We start from the raw sequence: 24803 nt of genomic DNA on the forward strand, positions 1-24803 counted from the left end.
TCTCCTGCGCGTCAAGGCTATGCTCCGATAAAAAAAAAAAAAAAAAGCAGAAGAAACGGAGATACTGGGGAAACGGAAGGGGGAAAAGAGCAATGGATGAAGCAGAAGTGAGGCCGAATAACGTCATCCGGGTGTGACGGAGAGAAAGAACCTCCTCGTGAAAAAACTAGGGATGCAGCGAGCATCTTCGACGAGAGGAGACGAGAAGTGGAGAGAGAGAGAGAGGGAAAAAAAAAAAAAGGTGTGAGGATGAGCGGGTGGGAGTCAGGACTCAGCGTATGTGTGAGGAAGGAAGTTAAGTGTGATGCCGTGTGACTAACGGCTGCCGTGTGGAGCTGAACTCTGCTGATAACTTTCTGGCGTCCTGCAGAGCCGGAGACCCACTCAGCTCATTAAAACCTACGACGAGCATCTAATGCTCGGCCCCGTGTGTGTGTCAGTGTGTCTGGCTGCACTTTATTTAGACCAGAGGTGTACAGATTAATGCAGCAGCTTCGGCTCTGCGAGTATTCTCATATGCATGTGAACCCCTCAACAATGTTACGGCGGATGCCTCCTCTGTCGAGGAAGAATGATGTATTCCATCTGCCTAACGTGATATATTCTTTGGCTCGGAGATCCATCAGCATGTGACATCTGCATTGCCTGACACACTCTTCATGGCAAGCAAATCACAATTTATTTTATTTTTTTTAAGAAAAAAAAAAAAAACTGTCGACCTGAAATAGTTCCAGTCATATTTGTGCACAGAGCTTTAGTTCTGTTGGCAACATGCCTTGAGATAATGCCTTCAAAGATGGCAGAGTGTTGCCGTGTCAAAAGGCTGGAACTCAGCATCACAAGTACATGAGTACTGAATGTGCCTTCAGCATCACACTGCGTTCTCACCTTGACAGACCCTCCTTTTTTTCTTTTTTTTTTTCCTCTCTCCTGCTTCTGTTTGTCAGACGTTTTTGTGAACTCTTCTCTTCTGGAGACGTTTCTCAGACCTCCTTTGAGAAAGCTCACATACTAAGCAACAACTGCCAAAACTTTGCAGCTCCATATTCTCCCCCCCCCCACCCCAAACAGCAAGGAGCTCCTCCCGGGCTCCAGGAAGTTGATTATTTTTATAGAAACTGTTTTGGCAACAGATCCTCGCCTAAAAGCTCTGCAAGTCATTAGAAGGCTATTTAAATAAAACGTGAACTTCCAGCAAAGCACGGGGATAAGCCTTGAGGGTAGCTGTAAGCAGTAATCCCTCTGCATCACCTAGGCAGGCTTAGTGGAAACTCTTGCTTTCTCACGCGTGCAGACTCCAACAACACGGGCGACGAGATGATTCATACAACGCTCGCCAAGATATCGTGCAGCACGTGTGTTGCAGAACACACACGCGCAAAAAAAAAAAAAAAAAAAAGTCGGGGATTTGTGCAGTATGGGGAATTAAAAAGCCCTTTGATGCTGCTGCTGCTCCTCGAACGTCTTGTGAAACCCGGGGTCAAAAAGTGAGGTGTCGGCCTCAGTCGTGTGGCCGAGGCCTGCCGGTTGATACAGAAATAGCGGAGAGCCGGGAACAACAGCTGAACAGCCGCTCAGTCGCTTCTTGTGACCGTCACACAATGCACCCTTGGATCTCACAAATGTGATGAGTGTTCCCACACAAAATCCCCCCCCAACCCTTCATTCTTGTTTTAAAACCACATCATCGCATACCTCCAACTTGCCTAAAGCTACTCATTGCAAAGTCATGAGGACGGGTCCAAGAAAAAAAGGAAAAATCATAAAGTAAGAAACAAACTCTGCACCAATCTCATACTGATAGTTGATATGTTTGTGACTGGATGTGAGCTACCACGTGTTTGTTTACCTACAGAAACTGCTGAAGTGACTGAAAACAGGTCAACAATGGTGACGTCCATAGGAGTCCTGTTTGAGATTGAGAAGTTTGACATTTTTGATGTATTGGTAAATATTTACCTCTTGAGTAAAGTATGCAGATAAAAAAAGTTAGGTTCAGTTGAAATCCACTGCCCTGCTTGATTCCCAATATTCATTCTTGACCACTGTCCTCCTTGTTCTCTTTTTTTCTTTCGCTTTTAGCAGCAGATTGACTCTTATGTTTCCACGTGAACGTCTTCTCTGAGATCCTACCCTTGGTCCGATGCCACCATATTTGTTTACCTACACAGCCTAACGTAGGCCAACCATCTGATTAAAGCTTCTGCATGATTTTGGGTGGATTCTGCCCAGTGCTTCATTTTCGTTTATGGAGCGTGGACCCACATTTCAGAACTGCATATCAGTATATTTGGAAATCTACTGGAGTGAATAACGTCTTTCCAACTGCACCATTTGATATAGTTCAGGATAACCTTTTTTATGTTTGATGTCATAGTTTGCAATAAGAACCCCCTTTTTTAAACACTGCTTTTATTTAGTTTGCACTTCAGCTCTGATCCCACCTCTCTCCTTGCCCTCCCCCTTGGCCCTCTCCATTACAAACTCCAGGCCCTTAGCAGTTCCTATGTTGTTCCCGTTTTTTTAAACTCCCACAGTGGCAGACAGTATAAATGAAGTCACTTCTCTGCCTTAAGCGCCACCTAATAACTTTGTGTATGCCTCTCCCCGAATTAGCTGCGATGCCCTGACTGCGTCTTGTCGGTGGGTGAGTGCCAGCCGAGCAGAGCTAATGACAGCTAATGACTGTTTACGTTGACAGGATCGTTGTTATCCCCCCACCCCCCAACCCCATCCCTGCAACCCCACCCCGGTCTCCAGCTGTTGTTATTATTACCACTACACTGCTTTTGATAAGTCTCCACAGACGCCCGTTTAAGTGTTTGCCTGATGAAAAGCTCTCCTGAATCCAAGCGGTTATGCCAAAATCATGTTTCTCTGGGAGGTTTTTTTTTTTCCCCCTCCCATTGTTTATCTGAGATGGGAGTCAGGAGAGGAGAGCCCATGTGCTTGTATCCTAACACATGTGCCAGTTACTCGTGTGCTTTTGTGTGTGTATGAGTGAGCATGGCAGATGATGGAGAACAAATTGAAAATGAGATGGCTTGCAGATTTTTTTTTTTTTTTTTTCATCCATCCATGCATACGTGTGTGTGTGTGGTTAATTTATTCAGGTTATTTTCTCTTTTCCAGACCCATGCAAATGAGACTGAATGGGAGAGGATGACAAGTGTCGAGGCACAAACAGACAGCCTCATCTCTGCCTTTCCTGCTAACTGCCTTGCTCCTTCTGTCTCCCGTTTCTCGTCCTCGCGCCGACCTGCCCTCGCAGCAGAAAACAGCCACACGTGTGCTCTCCCCTTAAAGCTTTTGTCCAGGCAAGGAGCTCTAAAACGCCACAGTGCGCTGACCTCAAGAGGGCTGCTCTCACCTGGTGAATTTCCTGGTTGCTTCAAAATGATAAGCTCCGCAAAACCATTTTCCTTTCCATTATGTTTGGTAATAAGGGACCGGCTCTGCGTTAACAATTGATGCTAATACCAGTCGCCCAAACAAGCAACGTGATTGCATTGTCCCAAATCGTTTGATGTACGTGTGCGCGTTCGGTCGTCTGTTTGCGCCGGGGAAAGCGTATTAAACTCTCTGCTGAAATGGATACACTGTGATGAGCACTATCACTGTTGTGTGTGACAGCGAGGACAGAGGCTAATAGTTCTGCTGTAATTGGTTTGAGATTTAGCGTGAAGATGCCATGTGTTGTTGTTCAGTGGGAATTATCATAATGAAACGTGCTCTCTCTCTTTGTTCCTTTTGTCCCCCTTTTCTCACCCCCCCTTCCTCTTTTATCTCCCCTCCTCCTCCTCTTTGTTCCAGCTTTTTGCCCATTCCTCTTCCTAAGCTGCCCCATAATTGTTTGGACCATATTTTTCATTAACCCTACTTGTCTAACCATGTTTTCCTTCTTTCCCCTTCTTGTGGTTTTTTTTTGGTACCCGTTTTTCCCTCCCTCCAGAGGTGCCGGTGTCATCAGTGCTGTGTCTGTCGTCGGTCAGAGAGCTGCCGGTTCAGGTCAGGGACCTCTACGCGCAGGGTTTCGTCCTGGTCGCCGTGCACCCCTTCGTTCACCCCTGTGGGCCTCGCCATGCGCACATCCAGCGCCAGCTCCACCGGGCCGTGCTGGTCCGAGAGACCCACAGGTATCAAACGCACCTTCCTCGTCAACATCAGCGCCAGCCACACTTAGGAAACTACTTTGAACCGTAGATTTCTCCACTGTAGGCTGATGAAGATAAATGAGATTATTAAACTTGCAGCCAGATTTAGCTAACAATTAGAGGGTGGCCGCTTGTGTGACTTCATTGTTTTGACACAGAAGCCAACTGAGACTCATTATCACAAGCTTCCTCACCTCCTTATGTTAATGTTAAATTAATTGTTGATGATTCAGCCTCTAAAATAGCTCCGTTTAGCTCACTATCCTAATTCTTTCACTCTTAACTATACCACATTTACTGTAGTTTACTTAAAATTCACAGCAGTAGCGATGTACAGTAATTTATGCCACCATGTTAGCAAATTTTTCACGTCACCCCTTTGACTTATTCTCCCCATAAGATGGAAGTTATTGATGGATCTAACCCATATAAAAAGCATGTACACACAGGCAGACTCCGAAATACCCAGTCTTAAGATACAGAGTTGTTTCCAAGCCTAATATGAAGATTTCTTCAGGTTTACTTTGATCACACATGGACAAAATGAGGCCCGAGGGCCAGAAGCGACCCCTTGTCATCCTCCATAAAAAAAAAGTTTAAATAAATAAACAAAAAGCATAATTTTAGTAATTTTCCACCAGTAACTGTCCACCTGTGACTTGGTGCCACATCTGAGCAGAACCTAACAGGCATCCTGGCTGATTCAATCACAGGTTGACAGCTTCAAGTAGGAATGTTTCCACCTGGCAGTGAGATTTGTTCCAAGTGATCAGATTTCAGTAACCCGCGTCACATGTGATTCGTATGTGGCCGTGGCACACACTCCGCCCTCAGCTGCTCTACTCCCGTTCCTGTAAAATCACAAACACATTAAGCCTCCTGTGATGGATCATTATTTACAAATTAGCTCGTTGTCAGTTCATCTGAGTTGTATTTTTGTGGCGTTATTTAGAAATCTTTATTACGTAATCCAACAGATGTGCTGTTAAAGTAAGTGGACATATGTGGCAAGAACATTAACCATTAACTAACTATTAAACTCCGTTTTGGTAAACAACTCAGTGACATGAACGCATCTGTAAGATTTTATGATAATCAGTCAGTCTGAGTGCGTTTTACCATTCTGATGACGTTTAGCTCAATATGATCCGTGCTGAGAGGGGCAGGGATCAGAACCCATCCCAGCTGTCGCGGGGCAAGAGGCGGCGCACACTCTGGTCAGGTTGCCGGGCCAACACAGAGAAATACAAGACAAAAAATAATGAATTTCATGAGGTTAATTCACCTAACATGCACAGATTTGGATGGTAGGAGGAACTCAAAGTAGCTGGAGAACAGACTGTGTTCAAAGCCAAGAGTCGAACCACGACCTCCTTCCTGTGGGTGACGGTGCTAACCGCTACACCTCAGTGCAGCCCCCGAAACTCAAATTAGTCACACAATTTCCAACTATCTGTGCAACTTTTCAGCTGGCACGTAATAATCCTGACTGTGAAAGGACTTAATTTGCTTCGTTTACAGTCTGGGTCGTTTTCTGCACTCTCAATGTAAATTCAGATAAATCTGAATTTAAATCTGAATTTTGTATACACACACGCAGACACACACACAAACACCAACACACACATTAGCAGGTGCCAGGCTGTTACTTTGATGCCCCTCCTGCCAAGCTGTCCTGCTGCTTCCTGGCACCTGTCACCGTGGAGACGGCTGATTGCATCATCAGTGCTCGCCAGAGGGGAACGGCGCAGTGAAAGAGAGAGACCATCTCCCTGTCCTTTCATCTGCTTCCTTCAGCGACGACCACTCCCCCCCCCCGCCTCACTCCCCTGTTTTTTTTCCTTCTTTTTGTCCCAGTCACCCTCCTTTGTCCCCTTTTATTCCGTCTTTTTATCTCCCCATCATCACCATCCCTTTTATCAAAAAACATAAAAATGAAAGGGGGAGAAAAAAAAGGGAAAAAAAAAAAATCAGACTGATCCACTGTTTCAAATCTAGCCGAGAATGTCACTCACGCCTCAGAGCACAAGATATTACGACGGCCTTCCCACTGACCTCAATCCAAATCTGAAGAGGCGTATCTGAATGTGCCTTTTATGATGGTGCCTTGCAACGGGAGGAAAAAAAGGAAATTCAGTCCTTTTTTCTGTCTAATAAGTCTTTTGTGGCTGTGGTAAATGTGTGCTCTCCTTAAATGGAAAATTCCCTCTCCATCAGATTTGACATTATGTTTCTGCTGTGATCATTCTGGGTCAACAAGTGCTCCTGAAGACGTCTGCCAGAATCCTTCAAGCTGAGGCTCACTCCATTCTGACTGTAATGTTACCGAGTGATGGGCTGTAACCACTGTAATTACACCGGGCAGGAAGCAAGCCTGAAAGAAAGTCCAGAATGATGTTAAAGGCGTACTTCAGATCTTCAAAGTGGAGTTCTGGGGACAGGTTATGGACAAATAACATCTTACCTGTGGTAGATAGTTCTTTGAACGACCCTTTAACTCAGCCAAGACCAAACTGGATTGCTGCCATTAAAAAAACAGAACTCCAGTCTCCAAAATGTTACAGCAAATGCCGTTTTAAAAACATTCACACCAGTTGCACATTACACGGTTATTTTGTCAGAAATATATTTCAGCTGGACGTGCTCCGGACTGCATCATGGAGGCAGTTCCTCACTTAGCTGCGAGCTTTGGGGACTTGTTGGAGACCTGAAATGGGAAAAGAATGCTCTGATTTTTACTTGGAATCCTACTGCATGAACAACCAGAGAAATGTGGGCCAAGACTTGTCATACATAGTGACAGAAAAATACAGCTCTAGCCCTCTAGACTTCCAGAAACTGGGCTCCAGCGACAACTCTATTTTGCAAGAAAATTTCTCTTGCAAAACACTTTCAAAATTCCAGCAACAGGAGCGCGAGGAACTTGCGAACTGCAGTGAACGTTTCAAGACAAACTCCCTCACTAAAGCAGTTTGTCGCCAACAATCGCTGCTCAGTGAGTTACCACCCTTTGTGCTACGGCTAGCTGCTGCTGTTGCCATCTGTGCTAGCAAATAACAACAGAATTCCTTACAAATAACTGATATAAAATTGACAGTGATGGAAACGTTTATAAAACAGTGTTTGCATGAACCCCTGGAAAGGTTTTAAGATTTGAGTTGTGTTAAGAGAGCGGTAACCCACTTTGGCCTCAGCTCTGCTCAGACTAGGCAGGCAGAATGAACCCCTTTTTCTACAAACTAAGGTCGTTCAAAGAGCTTTCTTCAACATGTAAGATATGTTTTGTTCGTAGCCTTTTCGCTACTTTAAAAAATCCAAACTTATTGATTCCAAACTCTGCGATTCAAATGACCCAAAGTGACCCGAGTGATACGATGCACAAATGAGGCTTTATAAGTATTGTGCCTTTCTCTCTCTTTCTCCTTTTTTTATCTCACAGTTCAGAGAAAAGCCATCCGAGGTGGGCAAGAAATCGACTGGAGACAGACGTCTGTGTGGCTAGTCAACAGGCTGCAGACCCAGAAATGATCCAGAACTACGTCAAGAAGGTTGGTTGGGGAAAACGGCACGAGATACACGGTTGATGTTTCAGTCATTCTCTCCAAAAGGACAAACTTCTTAAAAGACGGGCTTTGTTTTGCATCTTAACACACATTTGTAAGTCTGTAACGTGTTCAAACAAGATTTGAGCTGCACATTTCTGGGATTATTTTGTGCAAAGTCTTTCTAGTGCTGACATATGGCGGTGTATCTAACTGACTGGCACTGAAAGCTTCTCACTTAATTAAAAGAAGACTGTGACAACATAACTTTTTTTCTTTTTTTTCTAGGAAAGCACATTTCCAACAATTTTTTTTTTCTCACCAGACTTTTACTGAAATTTACATAAACAGTGAATGTTAGATTCAGTTCCTCGCAAGCGCCACTCTTGTTACAGTGGTTTTTGTTTGTGTGTGTGTGTTTGTTTAGCTTCGCAGCGACACCGTGGCAAACATTTCAGTGCTTAAAACGCTGCAGTCAACCGGCTGTAATTGTTTGTCTTTGCCAAATGCTAAACCTTTCTTTTGGTACTGACATGAAGAGCTTCTTTAGCTCAAATGAAGCAGATTTAATTAGGGCTTTTTCCTTCTTTTTTTTTTTGAATACTGGTAAATTTACATAATTGAACGGATTTGATTTGTGCTGATGGTAGCTGAGCAAGAACCAGGAGATCAGCGTACTAGGTTCCTACTAGTTGCACATCTCGTGCTCTCACATTTTGCTGTATCTGGTAAGCAAAAGAAGACAAAATGGAAGGTTACGGTCATCCCGGTAAATCATATTAAAAGGAAAACCCAGAATTCTCTCCTAATCAGAGCATCATTGTTGGCACCTAATGTACAGTGTAATTATGATTTCTTGTCTTTTTAAATTCTCATCAATAGCTTTCCAGGTTTTTTTTAAGGACTTTCAAAGTGAGTTTTTTTATTTGGTAGTTTTGTACCCATTTTCAGTCCAATCCTTGCATCTCTCCAGAGGATTTTCTTTCATTTAATTTTATTGTTAGGCCACTTAATTACTCACCTTCCCCAAAAAAACTATTAGTCCAAAACCTATCTCATCATGTTGTGCACTAAAAGTAATAATTAAAACGAAACAAAAATAAAATCCGGACAAGTCGGGGACAAGAAAGGCTTAAAAACCTTTCTGCCTCAGACAGATGGCATCAGAAATTCACCTCCTTTTAAAATAAAGGGGAATAAAAATGATCAAGTGGGCACCCTGTTACTACAAAATACTCTTATGCTGCTCAATATGTGTTACCTTTGACAACTTTTCTGGATAAAGAAAGTGTTGAAAATAAGGTTTAAAACCGATGTTTTGCTTAGATGTGTGGTGTGTATATAGACACAACACTTACTCATTCATCGAGTGTTTTTATGATACAGGAATGTTCACTGAGTTAACAAATAAAAAAACGCCTAAATCCTCTGAAAATGAATGGAAATGTAAAGAACTGAGGTATGGCTCAGGACTTTCACACAGCGCCGCGTCCACCGTTGCCGCTCGCTCTGGGTCTCTGTGCTCATGAATGCGCCAGTGGTCCTACATTGGGAAATAAAAATGTGCTCTATTGAATAGATTTGCATCTGAACACCCAGAGAGCACAAAGGGAGCCCTGATTGGATGGAAATGCACATCACTGAGCATAATGTGATCGGCTCCGGCAGCGTGACATGAATAACCAATCAGATCACAGGCTGACACGGGGAGAGGGTTTCAGATAAGAGCCCAGGAGCTGCAGACAGAGAGACTCCCCGGTTCTCTCTCTCTGCGTGTGTGTATGTGTGTGTGCAGTTTTGAAATTCTATACTTCTGTTTTTCCAGCACCACACCAGCCTGCCCACTCTCCCCATCTCTCCGGACAAACTGATCAGATAAAACCGAGCGCGTGCAAATTGTGTTTGTGGGCGATGGAGTGAGACTCTTCAAAAAGTTGGCGTGTAAGTGCCAAATACAGTGGCTATTGGGAGAAGATGCGTCTCGTTATTGCTCGCGATCTGATTCCTCTCCCATTGAGTCTGTCTAAAACTGTCAGCACAAATATCAACTGACAATTAACCACCGGAGCTCTGTGGGAGGGAGCGCCGAACACACACACGTGGATGTGTAAAGATAATGAGGTCCTTTTGTCATTTGAATATTTGATCTCTGCTGCTGATTAGGTGAGCTGTTATTTTGCAGAAGACCCACCTTCCGTCTGTCAGCCTTTGTTTGTGTGTAAATTAGGCTTTGTTTGTCGGAAGAAAGGAGTCGGGTCGGAGCAGAATTTATTTCTGGTGCTGTGAAACGCACCTTTTTCTGTTTGTCGCTCGGATTTATGATCGGAGGCGGGCAATGCTGTAAGCTCACTTGTTTGTGTCAGCAAAATATCTCATGCACCAGTGAACAAATTTTATTGAAACTTCTTATTGAATGTCCATCTACAACTGTTTAACTTTTGGAGTCAACCCAACACAAAATTGCTATGACTTAGTCAATTTTACAGATATCGAGCTCAAATTTGATGTGGTAGTAGTTGAGAGACATCCCTAACACACGCTACCAGATTGTGTGAGATCTCAGAATTTTGCATTCAATCTGCGCATAACGGTATTTTCAAGATTTGACTAAAAAAGGCTAAAACTGTCATTTTTCAGGATAAGATTATCATAGTTTAAAGCTGTGGCATAAAAGGCAGCAGGTGATCTAATGGAGTTCATGGGTGTGGGTAGATGATAACGCTGTGTGTCTGTTTTGCAGATCCAGGACGTGGCGGAACAAGGGGTGATGTTTGTGGGCTTTCTCCAGCAGCCTGGCGGAGGGCCGTACTTCTTGGGTCACTGGGACCCCGAGGAGCTGTCGTCTTTGCATTCAAGCCCGTCGCCCATACATCGGCACCCTTTCAGCGCCAACACAAGCCCAACAGATCCTACGGAACCTAATTCCAACGGCGTACAAGCCGATTTCTGCTGCAGCGGGTCTCAAGATGTAGACCGTGACGGCGTGGAATGTAACAATGCTTCGGTTTCCAGGGGACTGAAACGCACTCAGAGTTTGGCACACAATCCGGAGGAGGACCAGACCGAAACCTCACAGACTGACGTCAAAAAGTCAACAAATGGACCTCGGAATCACGTCAAACCCGAGGAGGACAAAGTTAAAAGCACAACAGATGCCCGAGGAATCCAGTTTCACGTGAACCCACCAGAAACAGCAGGTGCATTAAGGCTGCAGGAGTGTAAATTAGCAGAAGATAAACCACATTTTCCTGCATCTGCAGAGAAACATTCTAACTTTTCATATCTGGGAGAAAAAAGAGGCTCGAGCTCCGACAGCTGGCTCAGCTCCCCAGAGCTGGATGATAAAAAACTGATCTCAACACATCCAGATGGGCAAAGCAGAGTGACAACACACAACAACAACCACATCAGACTAAAGAGCTCCGAGAAAGACAAGGGTGCAACGTCTCCACCGGCCCAGGCCAGTAAGTACGCGGGGGTCCCCATTTGTTTTACTCTGTTTACTTTTCGCTTGTTAATCTTAAGTTTGTTTGGTCTCCGTAGGGACGCAGCTGTTTGCTCTGTACAACCACACAGGCGAGCTGGACACCTCTCTGAGGTTCTACTCCCTCAGAGTGCCGCTTCAAGTGCAAAAGGAGGCGGGGCTAATCACAGACCTCGACGCAAACTGGCTCGACCACATGACTCAGCATTTTATCAGCGGGGCACACCTCATCGATGGGTTTTTCCACCTCACAGATGACAACGGTTTGTTTCCTGGATGTGTGCAGAAAAGAATACGTTTTTTTGTGAAATGCCTGTAATACACAGTGTAAAGGCACGCAACGAGCATACTGTACATGCTTTAATCTAGGCAGCACAAAGTTGCTACAGGGAGGGGCACAGCCAACTAAAACTCCCCATTTTAGTTGTTTAGACAGAAATATGAATACTAGGGCTGCTCAATATTAGGAAACCGTGCATTTGGGTTGTTAGTGATGAAATAGCGATGATAATAGCAGTTAAGATAAACCCACATTTTCTGCACTCTTCACGTTCTCATCTTTCATGATGAAGTTCTAAAAACTCTCCTTGAGCATCTCAGACACTTTCATCTAAATCAGTTGCGGGCATCAAAAGGCAGCGAGAGTATCGGATTCAGCATTTGTTCAATTATTACTGAGCTGCTACTCGATTGCTCCATCCAAGTTTTGCTTCGCAACCAATAATGAAAAAAAAAAAAAAAAGATGAATCTTTCCATCCATCTGAGGACATAGTCACCCCAGAGAGGATTGATAATCCCTCCAGCGAGTTCTGGGTCTTGCCCTGGGGTCTCCTCCCAGTGGGATGTGCCTGGAAACCCTCCCGAGGTAGGCGCCCAGGGGGCATATTAATCAGACAGGTGAAGGTTAGCATTTCAGCTCAGATCGGAGAAACACCCTTATTACTGCAGACTAGGATCCATCAGTCCGTCTCCCACTTCATCCCGCCATCAATAGTGAACAAGACTACCAAATACCTGAACTAATCCACATGAAGCAAATACTCATCCTTGTAGAATCCCCTCTACTGAATAGACACTTTAACATGGTGGAGGTGTTTAAGTACCCCCATGATCCTGGGGGCTGTGTTGTTTGTTTGGGGCGTTAGCCTCTGGAAGGGTGTACGGTGGTAAACTAGCCCCAGGAAATGGATCAGATTGAGCGGTTTGAAAACCTTGATCGAGGCAGACCACAAGAAACAGGTAGACGTGCCCAGAATGAAGAAACCAAGACACCTTAATGAACCCTATTAGGGTGAGAGCACCTGATGGACAAAGGCTTCGTTTTAAGGTTTTCAAATGGGCAAGAAGGCACCTCCACTTGGGCCCACCACCACCTGCAAGGAGAAGAGTCAGGGTTTGGTGCCCTGTGCAGCAGGTGACAGGTGAGGACAGGGTCCCGAGCAAGCCAATTCCTGGCTTCATAAACTGTCTTTAAACATATTATTAGTGTGCAGACTGTGGAACACAATAGCCTATGATATAAAGCCATCTAACATCGATATTGAGATGATGATAAATGGACATCATATTGTGCAGCCTTTGTAAATACCAAGGCGGTATGAATGCTAGGAAATGCAGCTCCCCAGCAGATTAATGCAGTTTTGACACTTCATTGACTCAAACTAACAAAGGTTTAATGTTGTTTGTCATCAGACTCTATTGATTACTGCAACTTTAAATGAAAGATCTTTTTCTCTCTTGGCATTAGCCTGAGAGTTGTCACTGGTTGAGCAGCACCAGGGTCTGACAGGAAGAGAAAAGCTGCTTAAATGCTGCAGATCCCTGCTTCACTGCTGTGAAATGGATGATATGCATGAACCAAAAGCCTACCAGCTTATACCATATGTCACTGCTCAGCTACACATAGATGGAGCCGCCTGAAACCAAAAGGAACTTGGACCAACACGTCCTCCTGTTTGAATCCCAAACATCTACCTGTGTTCGTCCAACTCTGTCCCCATTTGTCCCACTCCTTTCCAGATAACAGAGTTTCATCTGTGGACAGCGTGTTCATCTTCCAGAGCTCTGCAGAGGAGACTGCAAACACCTCCTATGATGCTATTGTGGTTGAGCAATGGACCATTGTAGATGTAAGTTTTTTTTTTTTATTGTTTGAACTCAAAAGTCAGAATTTCTGAGATCTCAGGGAAAAAAAAAAAAAGAGTACTGAAAGAGTAAAAGTGAAAAAAATGGAAAATGCTTATTTCCCTCTAATGTGCATTTTCTAATATTGTGATTCTTTTCCAGGGAGTTGTGGTAAAGACGGACTACATCCCTCTGCTGCAGTCCTTAGCGCCATATGGATGGAGACTGATGTGTGTGTTACCCACACCCATTGTCAAGACAAACAGGTACCGCTCCTCTACAAAATAAAAACGCCCGAATCAACTAAAATAGTCGCACAAATCCATTTCTTTTACTTTTTGATCCTGTTGATCAATGCCACCTAAACTTAGCCGTGCCTAATTACAGTTTTACTTTATTGTTGATTATAAAGTCATTACTTTTCTATCCCAAGACGTTGTCTGCCTCGTGCCTTTTGGGATTAGGACTGACAAGAGGAACTTCGGGTGTGAAGGACAGATGCTTGGAGATCTGAAAAAAAACCACGATCACATGCTTATCTGAACATGAAAAAGCTTTTGAAATCTGTTGCCGCTGCGAACAAAAAAAAAACGCCGTCGCTGAGCCGCAGTCGTCGTGTAACCTGTCACTGTACAAACCGCGGGAAGCAGAAACTGGATCTCAGTGCATGCCGAGATTTGCAAGCTGCTCAAATTATTATTATTATATAGCGGGAAACGGTTATTAAAGAGCTGCTCTTTTCTTTTTCTGCAGTGATGGGAGTTTGTCGACTAAGCAAATCCTTTTCCTTCAGAGACCCGTTATGCAGCGCAAGAGAAAAGACTTCAAGGTTCGTCTTCTGTCTTTGCAACAAATCTGTCAGTTGTCTCTGCGGTGCGCCGAGGGCGTGTGACTTGATGTCACACAATGTGCCATTAAAAAGTTATGTTACTAAATATGGGATGCACAGCGACTATAAACTCACTTAGAAAAAGTCTAATAATAGGCAAGTACTTGGCCTCAAACTGTACAGGAAAGAAGCATCAGTGAGCAGCGCTTTGTTGTGGTTTGTCAGGTGTCTGCAGAGATGGAATAAAAAGGCACAACACAAGAGCAGAAAATCTCTCTCAAACGGATCCGTTTGATTTCAGATGCTGAACCTCAAAAGTCGCAGCAAGGCAAAGAAACATTCTGCCGGAGAGGCGCTGGATGAACAAGAGAGCAAGTCCCTCGTGATCCAGACTGAGATGGACAGGCTGAGAATTAACGCTGAGGAAGAAGAGGAGGAGGAGGAAGCGGCGGCAGAGAGGAGGAGGAGCAGGGATAGCGGAAGGAGCAAGAGAGCAAGCCTTCAGAGGAGCGGAGGGGATGCGCCGCATCAAAAGGGCTTCTCGTTCCTGCTGGAGCGCCGCGCCTCCGCCGAGGAGGAAACTGACGTCGACGAGATCCCGCAGGAGAGGTCGGTGAGATGGACGGACTTCTGTCAGAGCGACACTCGGGGGTTAAAGGAGAAGGTCAGGGCGGAGGAGCGGATCAAACACCAGCTGTTTTCAGGCGTTTGCTGACAGATTGGGCACGAAGCAGGCAGAGGGAGCTGAAACCTGGTTTACCTGCAGGACAAAAACAAGCTTTTAAACTTAAGTTTTAGTTGCTGCGGCAAACCCAAAGGTAGCCATGTTTTGTTGTGTTCATGGTCGTGTCTGCTCTGCTTGGGGCAGTAAATGGAGCGAGTGTTGTGCAGTTCTCTGCTTTCAGATGTCTCACACAGCGTGACCTAGAGCTAGTCTCCAGTCGATGCCTTAAATATGATTTTCTTTGCACTTTTATTTTTTACAGATTTGTCCTTTTAGACTGGAATTTTTCATTTCACTTGTCCTACTGAATATTTTTATATGAATTATAAAGGTTGAGAGAAAAAAAAAAGTTCATAGGGGTTTAGTAGTCTACAATGGAGCTTGAACCAATAGTTAGATCCAAAGACATTTGGGCCTTTTTTTTCTTATTTTACTAATTTCAAATTGCAGTTATAGGCTGAATAAGATTCTTACCTTTTTAATTTGAACATATTGACATAAAAGTTGGAGGACAAGTTTAGGAATTACAAGTAAATCTTGTTGGTAGTTGGAAAAATGACGCTCAGTCTGTTCAGTGGGCAGCTGGGTTGGTTCTTTCATTGTTTCTGCAGCAGGTCTGGGGTCAGCTTTATGTGGAATAGGCCTCCCTTTATGCTGATATTAAGAGTGGCTTGATCAGCAGTTTGCAGAAGTCTGAGAAAAACAATATGCAGCGAGGAGCTCCCGAACGTAAATCGGTCTTGACATCCACAGAAAAGAAAATCATTACCATGTTCTGCTCAGTACAGAACACAGTCCAGGACTTTTACAGTCCCCGGGGTCTGTGGTAAGTAAAATATGATACAAGAGCAAATATAAAAGAGATGAATGTTTCATGAGTCTTAAGAGAAGGATCAGATTAGACCTTTTGCTCAGAATAAAGGAGGAAAAAAACAACTAAATCTAGTTCTAAAACAGAAGATAAAAGTGAAGCCAAAACACAATCTGTAAAACACTTGGAAGCAAAATGTTGGCACGTGTAGTTGCCAGTATTTGAGCATCGCTGGTGATCGTTAATGCGATGTAAGCTCACATCAAAGTGTAGACGGCCTCAAACCCAAAACTAACTGAAAGCATCCCAGAAGTAAAAAAGGCTAAATAAGTCACCAGTTTTAAATTTCATTATGGCGGTGGGCGATCATGTAATTGCCCGTGTGGGTTAGTTTGGTCTCTGTTAGCGAAATTTCTCTTTAATCACTTGGCAAATTTTAATAAAACAAAGTAATCACTGGATGTACAAATACAGCCGATTACATTTAGGAGTCAACGTGATTCAAGATGGCCGCTACACTTTAATCAACCTTAGCAAACACAGAAATGGCTTTAACTCGGACAATTTTACAGATACTGAGCTAAGGTTTTGCGTGGTAGTAGCTGAGAATCCTCCCCGGCAGGTACTCTGAAAACTACCAGATCATGGAAGAGCTTTTTTTAAAACTTTGGCATGCGAGGTGGGGGTCAAGGAATGCTGCGGTCAAGTTGTGTTCATAACCAACAAAAGCTAAAACTAAACAGAAGAATCTTCGCTGCTCTTTAGACCTAAAGCATCTGTCACTTGATTGACAAACTATTAAAAATTTGAGCCTCTTAAAAATCAGGTTACACATTAAAAGCTCCAGGTCCTAAAGCCTGCATCAGTTAAACAGGTGGTCTGATATAAAATAACTATCCAAAATAAAACCGGAAAATCATAAATCATTAAAAATAAATAGTCTGGATTCAAACAGCCAGCCTGTAAATGCAGATAAATTAGCTTAAAACAAAAAATACTTCATTGACGCAGATAAGTTACTCAGAAATCAAGCACCAGAGGGAATTTATACTGTAAAAGGTTTTGCTCAGTTAATAGTTCCCATTTAGGTTTTTAAAATGTCTTAAATATACAATATTTTTAAGAAAAGCCTTAATGGTTTTCAGCCATTAAACCACAGTGAGGCAAGTTTTAAAAACATTGGGAGCAATACGACATATCTATTTTTAGGGGAAGTAATCGACATTTTAGAGGTGATTTCCTCCTCCTCCTCTGAACAACTTTTTGTTTTATTGTACTGCATTAAGTGACCCAAGAAAATGTCCTTTTTTTAAAAAAAAAAAAAAAGAAAAAGAGCTAGCTATCCCTTTTTTCTTGGACTACCCGTGAAGTGTAAAAGTGGTGTAACATGTAGGTCTTGATATAATGAGATCAATAAAGTGTTTCGAAACAAACCTCCTTGGTGTTTTTTTTTATTTCATTTAAATGTTCTGTTACCTATGTAAATAGTTTTCTTCGTAGCTGGAAGGAATGACAACACGACCGAGGCGACGGCGGGAAGGCTGCGACTCCGTCTCACGTGGGAGGGCCGGTGATCCAAACCAATCAGAGACCACCTGGAGGTTCCATTACGGAGCGCCGTGGGACACTTCCTCCTCTACCCTGGGATGAGAAACCGTTTGCGAGTGAAGAAAAGGCTGTGCAGGAGGTGTGTGTGTGTGTGTGTGTGCACGGAGCAGTGAGTTAAAGAGTGGGTTAAGATCGTCAAGTTTCTGCTTAATGTCGGGAACAGCGAAACGTCCAATGATTCGAAATCAAAATCCTTTTTTTTGAAGAAAATGGTAACATCTGTCTGTCTGTCGTCTGGGAAACTTACTGATTTTGTCAGGTTTTCAGTGAGCAGATCACACATCTGCCCAATAAGGAAGCAGGTGACTTTACCTGCCACTTATCTGACGGTGTGAACGTTACATCTGAGGTTGATCTGGTCCCGTAATTTAATGTCAGCTGTCTGAAATCTAAGCCTCGTAAAAGCCACACGATGCTGCTTTAACACTTTAGAGTCAAACTCAACAAGCCTGCATAAAGGTGCAAACCTTACGTGATTGTTTTATTTTCCACGTCACATTTTGTTGAAAAGTGTACACAAGAAGGAGGTACTGAAGTTGCTGATGTCTTCCTGGTTATATTAAAGGAAATAAAATTCATCTCCACAGTTTTTGAGTCACCTGTTAGCCGACGAGTGACTAGGCCTCCCAGTCTGTTACTGATCTTGCCACAGGAGGGATCAGAGAGTTTCACTTGAGCTTTTGTTTAAAAAAAAAAAAATCACAAAGAAATGTTTGTTACATTCTTCTTCTGATGATGTCAGAGAAAACAAGAGAGGAGGCCAGTTTCTGAGAATCGTCTCTGGTCCTACCACCATTTCTCAAAGAGGATCCTGTCTTTTGGGAGGCCGAGGCCAGTGAGGGTTTTGGAAATTGCTTCGATCATGGGCGGAGGGCCGCACAAGTAGCACAAAGTCCTTTGCGGGTTCACGTGAGCCTGCAACTCCTCCTCTGTGATCCTTCCACCTGAGGAGACGGAGAGAGAAAACCTATTAATTACAACTCCGTGCTGACTGAGGCACTTACTGCCGCCGAGGGCCCGTTCTGCACGCTGACAGATAAATCTGCGAAAGCAGGCTGTGGTAGAATGTGACAGCCGCTCAGTCATTCCAGCTAAATGAAAAACCGCACGTTCGTGGAACTTACTTCTGACAAATGGCTGGAGGTGCGGGTCGACTTCTGCCCTTTGTTGCGTGACGTGGAAGTGACAGGAGAACTTGTCAGGAAACTGTCGACACGCCTCGGTGATAGAGCTCTGGAAAAAACACGAGTCGGATTGTGATAAATCTATGCACAGGTTTCCCTTTGCATAGCTGAGACACACTTCAGAAATTCCTCCATTAAAAAAAAAAAAAATCAGTCAAAATCACAGTTTTAATTCAAACCTTGAAGAGCAGCTCCTCAGTGTTCTTGGCGCTGTAACAGAGGTGGGCGGAGCTGATGTTGTAGTCCCGCCCACGTGAAGCTTGATTGAGATGCAGCAGATCTGTAGTGTGCAACAGGATTGAGTACAAGGGGTTGATCCCTACGCCACCAGCCACCAACAGTAAGTCCACAGAGGGGTCAGAAGGCGAGGGGTCAAAGAAGAAATCCCCGCCGACACGCATGGCCACTCGGGAGCCAACGTTGCACTGAAAGGAGGACAAAAAAAAACATCATTTAGTAAAAATAATTCAGGAGGAGTGTGTTTAACCCAGTTAACCTCAGTAAACATTAAGCAGCATGCCTCAAATCAGAATGCAAACACTCAACAAAACAATGCCACTGCACAGGTTTACGCATTCTAAGAAACAAAGTCAAACGCTTTCATCTGCACGCAGTCACACGACAATACACGCTCTCCTAAACTGCTAAAATGGTGCGCGAACTACACAGGAGCACAATATCAAACAAGAGAGTTCAAACGGCAGTCCCAGAGCTGAGCGCTGGAGGTTTCAGGACATTAAAAATGCAAGCGGCTTTCTCCTATTTCTTCTTTTAATGGCGCGGCAGTCTAAAACGGTTTATTATGATCCTTCATTAAATGCAGAGGCTGCAAACAAATATGTAGACGGCAGAAGAAGGCAAGCCGGGAAAAAAACAAACAACATTTTTTATGCAAGTACTACTTAATCAATGGGCTTTTGTTTGTTTTAAATGAGCAATGCTTGGACAAATGGTTCCTAGTGAATAAAATACAACGTTGAGAAACTTAAAAATGTTCCTCCTCGACCATTTTTCCCCCCCTCTGTGAATGTTGTTAAAACTGAACGCTGGACTTTAATCTCAACATTTCCACTAAACGCTAATTACTAATTGTAAATGCAACCAAACTTCAGTGTGGTTTTAACAGCGATGCTGTTTGCTCAACTCATTCGTTTTTTCCAACATCATCACACACATAAACGCACACAAGCCATTAACAGGAAGTGAATAATTTATTTTGATTCTCTTGTATCCTTCTCTACGTAACTTTATACACTTTTTTTTCCTCCCCCAGAGAATCTACATAAAGTTAATGTGAAAATGACCAGCCCCACTCACCGCCGTGTGGACCCAGTGTGCCGGGGGGTGTTTGGTGTATTTGATGGCCAGTTCGATGACCCCCTCCCGCTGCAGCAAACCCGGGCTGGAGCACATGGAGAAACCCCCCACCTTCTCCACGCCGGGGATGAAGAAATCGACCCTGCAACCACATAACGTCAATCAGACACCATGTTTAATTAATCCATCACATGAAGTAGAGATTAACCGACTACGCTCTCGTGCAACACGTCTTGTTTTTGAAGAGAAAATCATCTTCTTTTTTTTTGTTGTTGTTTTTTTAAACACTATAGCCAAGCGTTGTTCTTTATTTAACGTGTGCATCCCATTCAGCTGTGAAAACCAGCTGAGCTGCAGGTCACAGGCTGAATGAAAGGTCGACCGAATGCAAAGCTCGCTCAAATCGCAGCAAGTCGTTCTTCAACAATGTCGTTGCGTGTGAAACCACTGAGCTAATGCTCCAACAGCGCAACAATCACACAGTGTGTTGCATTTAAAAAAAAAAAAAAAGTCACAAAGTCCACAACCCTCAAAGGCATTACAAATCAAGATGGGCTGAGAAAAATGCACAGATTTTTGTCCTGATCTGTTCCCACCTGCGGACGAAGGAGCGGACAGCGTTTTAGCTCGAGAAAAAATAAAAAAACACTTTAAGCTCATAGCTTTCCACCCGTTTACATTGGACTATTAGTCAGAGCAAAACAACAGGCTGCCTCACCACCGCCCACCAACAATATGGGCTCGTGTACATGCTGCATTATGTGCACTGATTAACACTGGCAACACAAGCTGGCAGACCGAGACTCTTGGAAAAAGGAGGACTGCCATCATTAAAGAAGTATTTTTAATTACTTCAAGAGTCATTTGAAGCCGAGGCGCAGAATAAATCATCTTGAAATGAGTCCAAACCGTTTCTAATAAGTGAACGTGGAGCAGTCGACTGAGCAGTAATACTCGTCTGATAGCTCTTCATCTGACGAGCTAATGAGCTTTAATTCTTCCTTTAGTGACAATAACAACAATGCACCCTCTGATAAAGGACTTTAACTGTAAAAGTTGTCAGTAATCACAGCTTCAAACTCAGGCAAATGAATCTGACAGAATACTGCCACCATGTGGTGGCTATGAGTAATTCAGCCATTACAAAAAGACAAACAAATGGCAGCCGAAATCTGATGTTATTAATCTGCCTCAGGAGCCGAGGTCGCCAATGAGTTGGATAAGAGGGACATTTATGCAGCCATAAATGTTCAAGTTGAAGAGCGTCTACTCACCACTGTCCTGCTTTAAAAGTGAAGTCTGGATGGACGCCTATTCTCAGTCTTTTCACTGTCTCTGACTCGTTCACGATTCCACATACTTCAGCTGGATACAGAGCCTAAATTACGCAGCCAGTGAAAACACAAACACGCAAAACCAGAAATGTTTAGAAGCAGATTATTAACCTTGAGCCTAAATAAGGTTTGAGGACATGATTTTACAAGTCAAACAGTTAGGATATGACCAGCTCAAGCAGAAAGTATTAGCTTACATTTTGTCTGTAGTTGCTCGCCGTCCTCTCCAGATGGTCCACTTGTCTTTTGGAGGACATGTTTCGTCTGGTAAGGAGATAACGGATAGATTACGTGCTGTGTTTGTCCAGACGGTTTGTGTACAACGAGCGAAAAACTACCCAGAAAGCAACCTTTTATGTGGCAACAAATTCCTAGAAAAGGAAAATGGAGTTTGGACTGAATCTCACTAGAGAACAGTAAAGTTTAACAGGCCAGCTCACACAAAGCGACAGGGACGTCCCGAGCCCATCTCAAGCTTTCCTCTCAAAGTAGTTACAGAGTCGTTGTGAGCGTCTCCAACTCGTCTCGAACTAATCTGAAATTTGCCACAAGTATTTCTAATTCATCTCAAGAACACTACAGCTGTATTTCGAGCTGTCCTCTGACAGAAAACATCCAAGGCAAGTTTCTGGGCCTGAAAACCACACTGACAATTAATATGAAATACCGTATTTTTCAGTCTATAAGGCGCACTTAAAAGCCTTTAATTTTCTCAAAATACAACAGTGCGCCTTATAATCCGGAGCGCCTTATATATGTAAGAAGTCGTAATGTTTTAGTACGACTTTGGTAAACTACAAAGCTGCACCGCTCGCAGCATTAAGGCTCAGTTAAAGTCGCATGGATCGCGTCACGCGAGGTCCATGCAAAGTTATAAAAATTGGAAGGTGCACGACGCGCCTTATAGTCCGGTGCGCCTTATATATGACAAAAGTTTCAAAACAGACCATTCATTGACAGTGCACCTTATAATCCAGTGCGCCCTATAGTGAAGAAAATACGGTATTGAAAAACTGGTCCAGCAAATTAAAACATAAACATGGAGGTCAGCTTCCGAGGTGGGAACAAAGCGGGCCGAAACAGCGGCGGTGGGTAACAAAATGACGTGCACAGCCAAGAACACGGTTTTGAAAGCCGTGCACACAAAAACAAGCTGTGATTTCCAAGAACTGGCCTCTCAAAACACGAGCTTGTGGCTTTTTGGTCACTTGGTCGCACAAACACTCAGAGTTCAGCGAGATCGCAACAGAAATTTCAGGTATTTTCTCGCAATTTATCCCCCCTCACGACTAGTCTCTTAACAGTCGCAACTCAGTGACGCAGGGCCTAAAGCAACACACTTCAAGAGACTTTCTAAAAATAGAGGAGACATGTTTCTACGAAACAGCGATAAGACAAAAAGAATTACAGAACAGGTGATTGAGTTTATTGCTCTGGATGACCAACCAATCGCTGTGGTGGAGAAAATAGTTAGTCACCTTTTGAAGCGCTATTCGAGCTGTATAAAAAAGTTCACCTGGCATATGCTGAGGTGTCAAGCACATGATGGCATTGATTTTAATACCTTTAATGTACTTATGGTATGCAATCTGCAAGTCGGCGCTTAAAACAAAGGTAAAATAATAAAAGTATCTGTTTGAGACTTGCTTGATAGCTTGGATTTGTAGCTGGGACAAAGAAATCTTTATGAGGAAATCCCCGTCAGTAATAAATATCACATATCTTATAGAAATGGAGACGAAATGGGAACAAATTAACACATATGTAAGCGAAGAATCATTACACCTACATAAAGAAATTGACCCATTAGGATAAAAGTACACAATGTGCTTTGCTGTCACCTAGTTAGTCCAAGAGATGTCAGGGAAGAGGCCCCCAGACTCACCTGGTGGCAGAGCCGGTCCCCAGGAGCCTCCAGCAGAACCGACCACCGGCGGGACCCGACGGGGTGAAGCTTCGAACAGCGGCGGACACGAACCCACAGGGGATCATCTCTGCCCGGGTTCCTGTCAGAACAAAGAGAGAACATCAGCTGTCAAAGGCAAAAGGTCACACACACTGACAATGCGTGACCTTTTTAAGTGCGGTTCACGCAGCTGGTGATTCAGCGGCTCAGGCTCCTATTTATTTAAGAGATTTAATCAAGAAAATGCAACCAGCCAACCTCATAAAACGTCCCTAAAACCTCACTTTAGCAAAAAAAAAAAAACATCCTTTCTAACCACCGAACATTATTTTACTACTAAACCATAAAAGACAAACGAAAAGGCTTGTCGTCAGATGTTACATTATGAGAATAAAGCGGCAACATGTATTGTTATGATTAATTAAATGGAGTTTGGTGTAGCCAGCTTGGTGTTTGTTAGCTAACTAGCTAAAGCTGCATCATGTCAGTAATGCCGGTGGTTCCGATCCGGTTTGTCTCTTAAATCTAACACGCTGTTTTTCTTACCTAGGAAAGACAACGCTGTGTTCCAATAAAAAGAAAAACACTTAAACTATGACAACCTTCGACATTTTGCCATTACATGACACAAATTGTGCGGTCTTGCTTGTGAGGACTTCTTCTGCGAGATAAAATGACTTGGCTGTTGTTGAGAGCGCCCCCTGCCGGCCGACTGGTCTCTCTGCAGGGGAATGCATTGTAAACTATTTTGTGTGTAAAGCTTTCTTGTTTGTTAGCCAGATTTTTATAGCTGGTTTAACGATTATAGACATTTGCTGAATCATTCCTTGTTATTTTTACATTTAATGAAGTGAAATAAGGTAAGTTAATCAGTGACATCCGCAGCTTTCATATTGAATAGCAGGGGAATTAGGGATTTTCGCAGTCCTTCACATTTCCCCTGTAGTTTTTCACCATGTTGTAGCTCATTGTTTAAGCTTTTGTAACCTGAGATGTTCCAGTTTGGGTTCACTGGGTCATTTCAAGACAAAAAAAGGCAGCTGCTGTCATCATGCATTCAAAAGCTCATTGTGCCTTTCTAATGGACACTGAACAACTAGCCAATTTGTTTTGCTTTGTTTTTGGCCTAGAAGTGTTTCTTATTTCTCTTATTTCTCTCCCACACACACATCTTTAGTGATGTGTGTGTGTTTGTGTGTTTGTAAAAAATAGTGCCCATTGTATCTGAATCTTTGTCAGTGTAAAATGTTTCAGACCAAACATGTCTACACTGACTGTGTTTTAAATCTTTTCTGAGATGATTTTTTTTCTAACTTTAGTCCTGTGTTATGCAGTAAATATTCAGAATAAGTTCGACAATTTGAGTTTGCTTCCAAACACTCAAGCTTCAAGGTTTGTATTTATGACAAAGTTTTTTTTAAAGGATTTTTGGTTTATTTTGTGAATTTATAGTTAAGTCTTAATTGATGACTCTAAAATTGTCCCTAGGTGTGAGTGAGAGTGTGAATGGTTGTTTGTCTCATTAGTCTCTATGTGGCCCTGTGATGGACATGCGACCTGTCCAGGGTGTCCCCCGCCTCTCGCACAGTGACAGCTGGGGACAGGCACCAGCTCCCCATGACCCGGAATGGAGAAGCGGGTAAAGAAAATGGATGGACGGATGGATAGTTAAGTCTTGTTTTAACGTAGCCAATATTCAAAAGATACAGAACACTGTTTTATTTCATTTGTTTGTTTGTTTTTTGGCATCAGTCTTAGCATAATAAATGCATTTAATGTATTTTT

The 24803-nt window shown here is 43.3% G+C and overlaps 2 protein-coding genes across 5 annotated transcripts in view; one reads left to right on the forward strand and one right to left on the reverse strand.

Moving 5' to 3' along the window:
• rftn1a (raftlin, lipid raft linker 1a) overlaps positions 1 to 17001 on the forward strand; it is a 30529-nt gene extending 13528 nt beyond the window's left edge. The window contains exons 3-10 of the mRNA XM_037975656.1: positions 3953 to 4136; positions 7594 to 7702; positions 10437 to 11160; positions 11240 to 11443; positions 13201 to 13310; positions 13468 to 13571; positions 14059 to 14134; positions 14436 to 17001. Coding sequence (XP_037831584.1) covers positions 3953 to 4136; positions 7594 to 7702; positions 10437 to 11160; positions 11240 to 11443; positions 13201 to 13310; positions 13468 to 13571; positions 14059 to 14134; positions 14436 to 14849 — 1925 coding nt within the window. The 3' untranslated portion in view covers positions 14850 to 17001. The remainder of the gene's footprint in view (positions 1 to 3952; positions 4137 to 7593; positions 7703 to 10436; positions 11161 to 11239; positions 11444 to 13200; positions 13311 to 13467; positions 13572 to 14058; positions 14135 to 14435) is intronic.
• oxnad1 (oxidoreductase NAD-binding domain containing 1) lies at positions 16987 to 23714 on the reverse strand. Of its 4 annotated transcripts, XR_003039469.2 has the most exons (10): positions 23565 to 23714; positions 22998 to 23118; positions 21310 to 21376; positions 21053 to 21156; positions 19779 to 19920; positions 18641 to 18886; positions 18402 to 18510; positions 18068 to 18221; positions 17877 to 17954; positions 16987 to 17310 (listed from the first exon to the last, which is right to left on the reverse strand). XR_003039469.2 is itself a non-coding variant. In XM_025007717.2 (9 exons), exons 2-9 carry the CDS (start codon positions 23102 to 23104, stop codon positions 17936 to 17938), a joined length of 948 nt encoding a protein of 315 aa, XP_024863485.1. In that variant the 5' UTR covers positions 23105 to 23118; positions 23565 to 23714; the 3' UTR covers positions 17732 to 17935. The 4 variants fall into 4 exon arrangements, 2 of the variants coding, with proteins under 2 accessions (XP_024863485.1, XP_017281802.1); XR_003039470.2 differs by having other exon boundaries at positions 17877 to 18221; XM_025007717.2 differs by lacking the exon at positions 16987 to 17310 and having other exon boundaries at positions 17732 to 17954.
• Between the last annotated feature and the right edge of the window lie 1089 nt (positions 23715 to 24803).

This window comes from Kryptolebias marmoratus, linkage group LG5, assembly GCF_001649575.2.
Source record: "Kryptolebias marmoratus isolate JLee-2015 linkage group LG5, ASM164957v2, whole genome shotgun sequence".
Lineage (NCBI taxonomy): Eukaryota > Metazoa > Chordata > Actinopteri > Cyprinodontiformes > Rivulidae > Kryptolebias > Kryptolebias marmoratus.

Coding starts and splice junctions, on each gene's coding strand:
- oxnad1 (XM_025007717.2), bottom strand. CDS start 23,104: ATGATCCCCTGTGGGTTCGTGTCCGCCGCTGTTCGAAGCTTCACCCCG. Junction 18,887..19,778: donor CACACTGGGTCCACACGGCG/GTGAGTGGGGCT, acceptor TCCTCCTTTCAG/TGCAACGTTGGCTCCCGAGT. Junction 18,511..18,640: donor CTGAGGAGCTGCTCTTCAAG/GTTTGAATTAAA, acceptor TGTTTTTTCCAG/AGCTCTATCACCGAGGCGTG.